Source organism: Vombatus ursinus, unplaced genomic scaffold (genome assembly GCF_900497805.2).
Source record: "Vombatus ursinus unplaced genomic scaffold, bare-nosed wombat genome assembly UNPS02014863.1, whole genome shotgun sequence".
Lineage (NCBI taxonomy): Eukaryota > Metazoa > Chordata > Mammalia > Diprotodontia > Vombatidae > Vombatus > Vombatus ursinus.
In genome coordinates, this window is record NW_020954641.1 from 34,868,823 (window position 1) to 34,879,890 (window position 11,068).

Sequence of the window (11,068 nt, forward strand, 5' to 3'; positions counted from 1 at the left end):
AGCATTGAAACACAAGACTCAAGAGAGGCATAAAAAGGTTAACAAGAAAGAAAACTCATAGGGATTCAATAACGTTAAACTGTTTACATTCCTACATGGGAAGATAACTTGTAATTCCCAAGGACTTTATCACTATTAGAGCAGTTGAACTGATTATGTTAGGATGACCTAAAAAAAAATGAAGGGGTGAAAAAGAAGGATGGAGGAGTAGGTGGAAGGGAGAAGAATGCAGAAAATGATCTCACAAGAAAGAAGCCCAAAAGGAAGAACTTAAACTTACAGTGGAGGGGGTAAATAAGGAGGTGTGCAGGGCAACATCTGAACCTCACTCTCAACAAAACTGGCTCAAAAAGGAAGAATATATACATATACATATATATACATACACACATACTCAGCTGGGTATAGAAACCTATCTTATCCAACAACGAAGTAGAAAGGGAAGGAGATAAGGGAAAGGGGGGCAGGGGGGAAGGGTTAAGAACCATTCCCCAATTGCTAAATGCTCAAAAAATTTGAACAGGCAGATTTTAAGAAGAAATCCAAGCTATCAATAGACATAACTGAAAAAAGGTTCTAAATCAGTGATGTCAAACAAGCATAGACTTGAACCAGACTAAAATGTAATTTGGAAGTATTTAACAAAATAACTAAAAATACAACAGAATAGGGATAATGTGTGATTTTCTAAGTCAATACGCTACCATCAGGGATCCTAACGTAACGTTTAGTGTCTCCATTACTATTTGAGTTTGACACTACTTCTCTAAATCATTACTAAGTAGAGAAATGCACATTAAAACACCTCATACACAAAGGTGGGCAAAGTTGCCTCCCACCCCCCCAAAAAAAGGACAAAGAAAATGCTGAGGGAGCTATGGGAAAACAGGTACATTCATGCGCCTGTTGGGATAATTATGAACTGGTCCAGATATTCTGGAAGCAACACAGACCTATGCTTAAAAAGCTAATAAACTGTTTGACCTACTGATACCACTTTACTATATCTATACCCCGAAGAGGTCAAATGAAGAGAAAAAAGACCCATATATACAAAAATATTATAGCACCTCTTTTTGTAGTGGCAAAAAACTGGAAAATGAGGAAGCACCCATCAATTCAAGAATGGATGAACAAGTTGTGGTTTAGAAATGTGATAAAACACTAATGTGCTGTAATAAATGAAGGGAATGGTTTCTGAGAAACCTGGGGACTTCACGAACTGATGCAGAGTGCAAAGAACCAGGTAAACAATTTATACCATAATAATACTGAAAAAGACAAACAGCCCTGGAAGTCTAAGGAACTCTGATTAACAAAATGAACAATGACTAATCATGATTCCAGAGGACTCATGATGAAACAGGCTAACTCACCTCTTGAGAAAAAAGAATAGATTCAGTGCAAACTGAGACATATTTTGGGGGGCAGTGCCAATATAGGAATTTGTTACATGTTTTTACCAAGCGTTTTTTCCTTTTTTTTCTCAATGGGCAGAGGTGTTAGGGAGAAAAGAGAGGGAAGGAGAAAAGGTGTATTTGTAGACTGAAAAATAACTTAATTTTTAAAAATAATAAAACAAAATAAAACTAGGAAAACAACTTCTGAAATAAAGTAACCTAAGACATTTTTATTTTCCCATATATTTAATTCTTTTTAAAAAAGAATGACAACTCTTGACTGGCAGAGCTGGTCAGCTTGAAAGCATCCCTGGCAAAACTTGCTAAAGCAATTTCCTTGTTATGGTTTATATAAAAGTCCTATTCTGGTGTCTCATTGTAGAATGACATTTATCCCAGAATAAATTCTGATAGGCTCTGGAAAGCAAACTGGAAAGGTTATAACAAATTGTGCTTCATGTCTGACGACCAGTCACTTAAACATTAATTTAACTGTTTTGTATACTCTTATTTTTTTTTCTCTTTCCAGGATTATGTGTGTGCGTGTGTGTGTGTGTGTGTGTGTGTGTATGTGTGTGTGTGTGTGTGTGTGTGTGTGTGTGTGTGTGAGAGAGAGAGAATACACATATATTTTTTAATTATCACTTTCAAGTTCTCTACCAACTACTGGTACGCTAAATATTAAGTTCTCTGTACAACAAACAATGAAATGAAACAAGGAAGAAATGAACCACAACAGAACTGAATGTCTTGCTATAAAGTCAGAAGACATAAGAAAGCTTTAGCTAAATAAATGGAAGGACACCTTACAAGTTTTCTCTTTCTTAGAGAAACAAGTCTTTTCTTAAAATTATAAGTAGTATCTATCTAAAACCAAGAACAAGCATTATCTTTAACAAGGATAAACTTGAAATCTTCCCAATAAGATCAAGGTAGGATGTCCATTATTACCACTACCATTCAATACTGTTTTAGAAATGCTAGTTATAGCAATAAGACAAGAAAAAAAAATTGGAGTCAGTGAGAAGAGACATGTAAAGGAGGAGGTAGAGTTGGTTTCATCATAGCCCAAAGGCAAAAAGATACAATGAATTCTCACCATTTACAATAGTTATGTTCTATAAAGTCACTAAACACTAAATTTGCGAATACTGAACCATTGCTCCTAAGGGAAGCATATCATTAGGTTCCTATGAGCCTCTCGTCACAACATTTACGTTAGCACTTTCTGGAGCAGCCTCACATACAGATCTGAATGTACCATATTGCTGATTCATTAACACTGAACTCAAAGCCAATAGCATGCCAATACTTCTCCATAAGGCATGCCACAGCGTTCTTGGGCTTAGCAACACTGGACAGTACTTCAGCACTATACTTTGGGGCCATTTTAAACAGAAAAATCATCAACAAAAAAGATACAAAAATGCAAAAAAAACATGGCACTAAATATATTATGAAAAGAATACTTGTTTACAGTATAAGAGCAAGAAGGGAGACCATTGCTGTGTTCCACTGGGCTGGGAATGTGTGTATCAGGTGACTCAAATTTTTTACTGCTCTGCACATGTCCCTGAATGACCACAAAAAATGCTGATCCAGTATTAATTTCTGGATTAGAAACAAACTTTAGAAAGTAGGCAAATTTGTAAATACTGAATCTACAAATAATGAGGATTGACTGTGTATCATCTCACAAGCTATCTGACCACCCAGTTTAGAATAGAATTGGTGATTATGAATAATATAAACAAATTAACATAAGCAAAAATATTATGAGAATCATTGCAGGTGATGAATCTGCTGGAATTCATTAAGACAGACGCAGGAGATAAAATTCTAGGCAGAATCTGATAAGCTACTCCAAGTCAACATACACCCTCGATTCTCAGTGGCTTCAATGTAAAGGCAGGTATGGAGGGGAATGGCAAATAGTATGTTGGTAAAATATGGTTTGAGATTAGTGATGAAAGAGGCCAAAGGCTCGAAGACTATGAAGATACACATCTGCATATTGAGAATAATGTCATCCAATCCCAAAAGACTAATGATGAAGCATACTATCCGCCTCCAGAGAAAGAATTTATATTGTTTGAACACAGATTAAAGCATGCTATTTTTCACTTTCTTTCACTTTTTTATTTTATTCAAGTCTTCCTATACAAAATGACTAATATGGAAATGTTTTACATACCCGCACATGTGTAACCTATATCTGACTGCTTACCATCTCAGGGAGGGGAGAGGGGAAGGAGACAGGGAGGGACAGAATTTGGGACTCAAAACTTCAAATAAAAATATTTAAAAATTTAAAAAAGAAGAATGTCATAAAAAAAGAAAATAGGAATATGATGAACAGGAAGGAAAGAAAGGAGGAAGGGGAAAGGACGAAGAGAGGGAAAGTGACTATATTTTAACAGACAGAAAATAACAAGTTACTGACTGACACTGGAATCATTTCTGATTCTACAGATTAAGTGCAGTCAGACTATTACAAAAGTCTAAATCAGTAACAAATTAGGAGAAGAAAAGGTTGAGACGCAATTATAACAGGCCCAACTGTATTTAAATAAGCTAATGACTGTGAAAAATGGAAAGTGGACAACACTAAAGACATTAACTCTGATTATTGCCATTTTTTAGACAATAACAGAAATAAAAATTGCATCAATGAAGAGCCCAAAAGAGCCCAGAAATCACCTCAGTCAGAAGACACTTGACCTCCTTGGCAAGTACAGAGACAAAGCTGCCAAGAGCAACACCAGCTTAGCAGAGAAGTTCACACACCAAAAAAATTCTTTTAACAACAATATTCTCTTGATGATAGCATACAGCTACAAATGAGTCATGGAATACCGCTACCTCCAAAGAATGAAAATTTGGAATCCTCAAAGAGCAAGACAGGCAAAAATAGGCTACAACATTTTTTTTTTTTTGCTTTTTTGCTAGGCAATGGGGTTAAGTGACTTGCCCAGGGTCACACAGCTAGTAAGTGTTATGTGTCTGAGGCCGATTTTGAACTCAGGTCCTCCTGAATCCAGGGCTGGTGCTCTATCCACTGCACCACCTAGTTGCCCCTACAACATTTCTAATAATGACTTTTGCATTAAGAAATGACATGTGGGCAGCTAGGTGGCACAATGGATAGAGCACCAGCCCTGGAGTCAGGAGGGCCTGAGTTCAAATGTGACCTCAGACACTTGACACTAGCTGTGTGACCCTAGGCAAGTCACTTAATCCCAACTGCCTCACCCAAAAAAAATTATGAAAAAAAAAAAAAATGACATGGATATAATGCAGAAAATGTATGTGAAGATATCCCCACAGATAAGATAATATATCGACTAAAGCTCGCAGGACTGGTTGGTGTAATAAAGTGTACTAAAAAATTTCTGCCCAAAAAAAAATTTCTCTGCTATGGTCTCTTAAGGCCTCTCAAAACTACATGTAGGCAGGCAGCTAGTTGGCACACCAGTCCTGGAGTCAGGAGGACCCGAGTTCAAATCCGGTCTTGGACCAGATACTTGACACTTACTAGCTGTGTGACCCTGGGCAAGTCACTTAACCTCAATTGCCTTGCCAAAAAACAAACAAAAAAAAAAAAACTACATGTACCCTGTTTCTTCAGTCATACTAAGTATATCAACAAAAATAATGATCAAAATCCAAAATGTGTATAGATTTATCTGGTATGAAATATAATTCAAAAAGAGTAAGTAAATGTCAATAACTATCCAAAAAACACAAAGTTCTACAAAATTTGGCAAATTTTATTCAATTATTCTTGGTTGAACTGGTTGTAAAATAATGCAAATTGTAACAATGTTTATCATTCCATAGTAAAAATTAAGTAGACAAATATATCACAGAATATGTGAAAAATTAACTCATTGTTTACTCTTACCAAGTATATTTTGGGAGTCAGACACACCCTGCAGAGTTAACAGCTCAGCTCCTGAAGATAAAAGCAAGAAATAATGGCCTCTGTACAGTCATCATCTACAATCGTGCTACATTTGGCATGAACATTTCTGGGACTTCTGGGAATTGAACTTTCTGCTACCTCACTAACCTAACCAATCAATTCCTCTTTTCTCTTTCATGACCTCTTTTTCTTCCTCCAGATGCCCACCTAGGACTGTTCCCCTGTGGATCCCAGTATGTAAGGCTTTTTTAGTTTTGCTAAACTGTGTTTCCCATTTTTTATTCTTTACTATATGGAATGACAGGGGGTTGGGGGGGTGGAAGGGCGTGCATATGTGGAAATTATATAAGGTGTCCAAAAAGTCTTACTGCAGCTAAGGCTTTATTTAATAAATTAAAACTGCATTAAGACTTTTGGGGCATGGGAAATAGAGGGAAATAAATGTAAGTGATATAAAAACAAAAATATCAATAAATTTTTGCCTGTACTAATTTTCTCTGGAAAAATTCTCATTTTGCCAGGGTGGTCTTCATGCACCTTTTCAAGTTTCATGCTACCTGCTGCTAAAATATTAAGACAAAATTAACACATTGGGCGTTCCTCACCATCAGTAATAGGGCTTGTGAACCCAATGATAAATGTAGTGAACTTTATTTTCTTTTGTATACTTCAACTGCTCAATCAACATTTATTAAATACCTACTGTATGCCAGAGACTCTAGGACTTCCCCATTTCCACTACTAAACTGTCCTTGAAACCAGTTATTTATTCATCACAAAAGGTTTTTATTTCTCTTTAAAAATGAGACAATAATATTTTATTTAGAATGATCAACTTACAAAAAGTAAATAAAAAAGGCTCTTTGCATGATAATATGGGGGCACAGCACAGGGAAATTCTATATTATTGTAAAACCAATTATTTTATCCTTCAGGATCAGAGTATGAATTTTAAAAATAGATAAGGAGAGAGAATTTAAGAATTACTCGACTATTTGAAAGTCATGATTGAAAAAAGGGCCTAGACATCATCTCTCAAGCAATTATCTGTTATCCCCAACCTATACCACCAGCTCTCACCACTTATTCCAATCCTACATATCCAACTGCCTACAGTGCCTTTTCACTGGATTTTGTACTATCCTCACAAAACTGGCAGGTTCCAAATGAAACTCATCATGTTCCCCTTTGAAACTACCATTCCTTTGTAATTCCTATCTGTATCTTTGGTATATTTCCCAGTCTCCAGGTCAGAAAACTTGGAACTATTTCCAACACTTCCCTCAGGTCTTTTTGTTTTTTCCTTCACTGTGTCTCTTGGTTCTACTTTCTATTCTCACTGCTGCTACCAACCTATGTCCCCTTAACTCTCACGCTTGTATTCCTGAAACAACCTGCTTGCTGGTCTCTCCAACACCAGCTTTTATCCACTATATCTACGCTACCAGACTAATTTTCTGTGACATTGGCCTCCTCATTGTTTCACAAACAAGACTCTTCATCTCTCAGCTTCAGGCATTTTCTCTGGCTGACCCTCATACCTGGAATACTCCCTCCTCCAAACCAACCACTCTGACTACATACCTCTCCAGCTTCCTGTAAGTCCCAATTAAAATCCCACTACAAGCCTCCCCCAGCCCCTCTTAATTCCAGTACTTCCCTTCTGTTAATTACTTCCTATTTATCCTCACTATAGCTTGCTTTGTGTATATATTTGTTTGCATGTGATTCTCCTTCATTAGGCTGTAAATTCCTTGAGGGCAGGGACGTTCTTTTGCCTCTTTCTGTATCCTGAGCGCCTAGCACTGTGCCTGGTATTAGTAAATGTTTAATGACTGATTGCTTTGCTTGTGTTATACCTCCACACAAGAACACAAAGTGTCCCCATAGTCTACTTTTTCAAATCTAAACTTCTTTGCCTAACTTTCAAACTGGACCAAAATCTGACCTCTCCTACTTGTCCAACCTATTTCAATTTAATTCAGCAAACATTTACTTAGCATCTACTAAATGCAACTGAAGCTCTACTCCAATGCCTCAAACTGATATGGAAGTGACAAGGATTCAAAAATAGGCCTAACTTACAATACACTTGTAATTCAAAGACTAGCTTAGCCAAATTTGGTAAGGCTCTCACCAAAAAGGTGGGCCACCAGGTAAATAGTTTTCCAAACTGTGGGAGATTCAAAGCAATGGTCAAAACTACTGGATATTTTCAGGTATAATTCTCACATAAATATTTCTCAACAAAAAAGTTCATATCTAAGTCAACAAAAGCAAAACTAACAAGGTGAATTTGCTCCAAATGACAGTAAATAAGGCTTAGTGTTTTAATATAGTATATGAAACAAAGTCAAATTTAAGTCGATGTTATGGAATCTAAAAGTCTACAAGCTCTACCACCATCACTGTCAGTTGGTGTGGGCTTATAATAGATAAGCTGTGTTGTCACGGAGCTAGCTGTATTTGAATGTGATATGTATAAATTCAATGTTAAGCAACTCACCTATTAAAAGTATCATAATATCTATTATATGTATCAAAATCATTCATTAGGATAACTAAAATATAAGTTGGTTTCCAAAAGTAATTACAATTTTTTAAAAACTGAAAGAAAAAAAATTATAAGAACACTGATCAATGAATGCAATGACCAATGACTCCAGGAAACTAAATTAGTATGTATGCCATCTACCTCCTGAAAAAAATGCAATGATGGATTTAAGATGCAGAATGAGACACATTTTTGGACATTACCAATATGGGATACACTATGCATATCTATTACAAGGTTTTGTTTTTTCTTTTTTTCTTTCAAATGGGGGCTAGGAGGAAAAGAAAATAAATACTTGTTTATTGAAAAAACAAGAACTTAAATTTAATAAATAACAGGTAGTTTAAACATTTCAACACTAAATTTTCTTAATTCTTATCATCTTATTTTTAAAGAGAAATAACAACCTTTTGTGGTGAATATCTGGTTTCAAGTGGAAACAGAAACAGAAAAACCCCAAGTGCTTAGTACAGTGCCTGGCACACAGTAAGCATATTATAAAATTTGACTAATCAACTGAAGTATGCAAAAAAAAAAAAAAAAGGAAGATTCCCTATATTTATCATTGGGATTCATAAATCCTGTTACTAATGGTAAGGAAAACCCAATGTGTTAATTCTGTCTTTAGCTGCAGGTGGCATGAGACCTAATAAACTGAAAAATCAACTTGAAAGGGTCCGTGAAGACCACCCTGGCAAAATGAGGATTTTTCCAGAGAAAATGAGATGCTTCTAATAAGCAAAAATTTTCTTTTCTCAAAAACTATAACCATAACAAGACATTTGTATTGTATTAGATTGCTGAGAATTGCCAAATGCAAAAAGCTTCATTCAATAGAAAAAATGATGCTACTTTCATCCTCTGGTATGATATTTAAAAAAGCAGCCTTGAATGCTTCTACCTCTAGATACTATGATGAAAAAGAGAATGATCTATATGCCTAAAGATCATTAAACTAAATAAACTAAATCAATAAACTAAAAAACTTACAAGAGGCCTCAGCAACAGATGCAATTTAAGATGCTCATTTGCTTACATGCATAATATGCTGGTGAACCTGATGCTAGAGATGATGTTAATTTGCAAATCCATCAGTGGTAATGCCACATCCAGAAAAATTTCCATTGTAATTTACAGAATTTTTTTAAAATGGAAATGATATAAAATCAATTCAAATTGCTCAAATTCATACTCTGATCCAGAAGGATAACATAAATGCATTTATGAAAAGGTTACAGCTACGTTTCACAACTAGAAAAAGATCTGCCTTGAAAATGAAAAAGTAAAGATCTGCTTATTAACACCCAACCACACCTCAGAAGCAATTCTCATTTTAGTTTAAAATACCTAAATATTTCTAATGTTAATGGATAAGGAGGCCAGTTGCTGTAAACAAATATGACACATTTCTTCTTACTCCATCTAAACAAGAAAAATTAACAGATTCATCTTATAATACATGCAAACAAGGATTTGAATATGAACATCTTGTGGTCTTGGGTAGTAACAAGTTTCTTGAACAGAGACAAATTTTATCACCTCTTAGAGGCAGTATGGTGTAACAGACAGAGATAGTCATGGAGCCAGAAAGATCTGTGTTCAAATTCTGCCTCTAATAATACAAAATTATTTGAGCCTGGATAACTCTTTTACCTCTCAGCAGCCTAGGATAATTGTGTCAAACTCAAATAGAAATCGATCCCTGCAGATAACATGTTGACTTAGAAAACCAAAAATAAACTATTCTGTACTGCATTTTCATTTATCTTGTTTTACATTTTCCAATTATATTTTAATCTAATTTCAGCTTCCACTAGGAGCAGAATATTGAGGCTAGCACGGAGTTTGACACTTCTGGTCTAGGTAACTTTCTAACATCTTAAGTTGCAAAGAAGATGCTGATCTATTACAAGGGGTAACTGTTTGCATGGAGAGGGAGAGCCATAGCAAGGGAAGTAATATGCAAACACAAATGCTTATGGACATAAATCAGTAAACGGAACTTCATCGATACCAATGAAATCATCAGTCCAGTCACTATCCTTCTCTCTCTCATAATATTTATGTAAAATGGAATTTTCTATAGTTCTTAGAGACAAAATATGGATCCTTACTTTGTGAATGAAAAAATTACAAATAGAAATTACATTCTGAGAAACTTTGCACCAAAAACACAATCACATTAATATTATTTTAAAATTTATAAATATGAAAACTATAAGTGGCTTTATCAATTAACCATATTTTTTGTTATGTTTCAGATGTGTCATAAAAATTATGATAAATTCCTCATTTTACTTGAATAAAACAAACTAATAAAATTATTTGCATAGATTTCTTTACAAAAAGTAAGAGTAGAGTAAGAAATGTGACAATTTTTTCCAGGAAAAATGGGGAGTAAATCACAACATTAAATTTTGGAAACTGAGATAATTAATTTTTTCAGTCACAGTAACTCATGAGGACTATTTGCTAAAATGTACAGGGATTGTAATCTATATCAGCAGAGAGAATACCCACATCAATAAAATCACAGACTCTATGTGCAAAAAATTCAGAGACTCCTCATTGCCCCAAGGACCCCGTATTCATTCCAACTTCTGTTCGTCTGCTTATGCTTCTCCCCTTGTCTCAACTGCCTTTTCATCTCTTTTCCACCTATCTGAATGCTACTCTACCTATCTTCAAGATCCAGCATTTCAATTCCTCTATGATTTCTATGTCTTTATCCCTTTTCTAAATCCCTTATGGTCTGTACTATATCACCTAGTACTTAATTATCCATATAACTTAGTACTTAATCACATGCTGTCTCATGCCTAGAGCAACTATTCTCTAGTTGTTCCAAGCATGTTAATCTTATCTCTCCACTTAAATCCATCAGATGCTTCTAGTGGTCACAGACTACATCTTAAATTTCCTTGAGAAAAAAATTAAACATAAATTATACTTACTTGACACAGTCTGTGAAACTGAAGTTGCTGTTGTTGTTGTAGAAGTGGTAGAAGACTGTGTAGATGATGGTGTTGAAGTAGAAACCACTGATGCTGGGCTACTAGTTGTAGGAGTGGATGCATTTACAACTTGAGCTTGTACTTGGGCTTGAGCCTGTGCCTGGGCCTGTACCTGGGCCTGTGCCTGTGCCTGGGCCTGTGCCTGTGCCTGTGCCTGGGCCTGTGCCTGGGCCTG

General features: G+C 35.5%; 1 protein-coding gene across 3 annotated transcripts in view; it reads right to left on the minus strand.

Annotated features, from left to right (window-relative positions):
• Window positions 1-11,068, minus strand: part of TCERG1 (transcription elongation regulator 1) — a 61,317-nt gene that overhangs the window by 40,458 nt on the left and 9,791 nt on the right. For all 3 annotated transcript variants that reach the window (XR_003567290.1, XM_027841905.1, XM_027841904.1), the window contains exon 4: window positions 10,834-11,068. This exon is cut by the window's right edge and continues 168 nt beyond it. Coding sequence is in view for 2 of the 3 variants with exons in the window: in XM_027841905.1 (XP_027697706.1) it covers window positions 10,834-11,068 (235 nt within the window). In the remaining variant the exon portion in view is untranslated. The remainder of the gene's footprint in view (window positions 1-10,833) is intronic.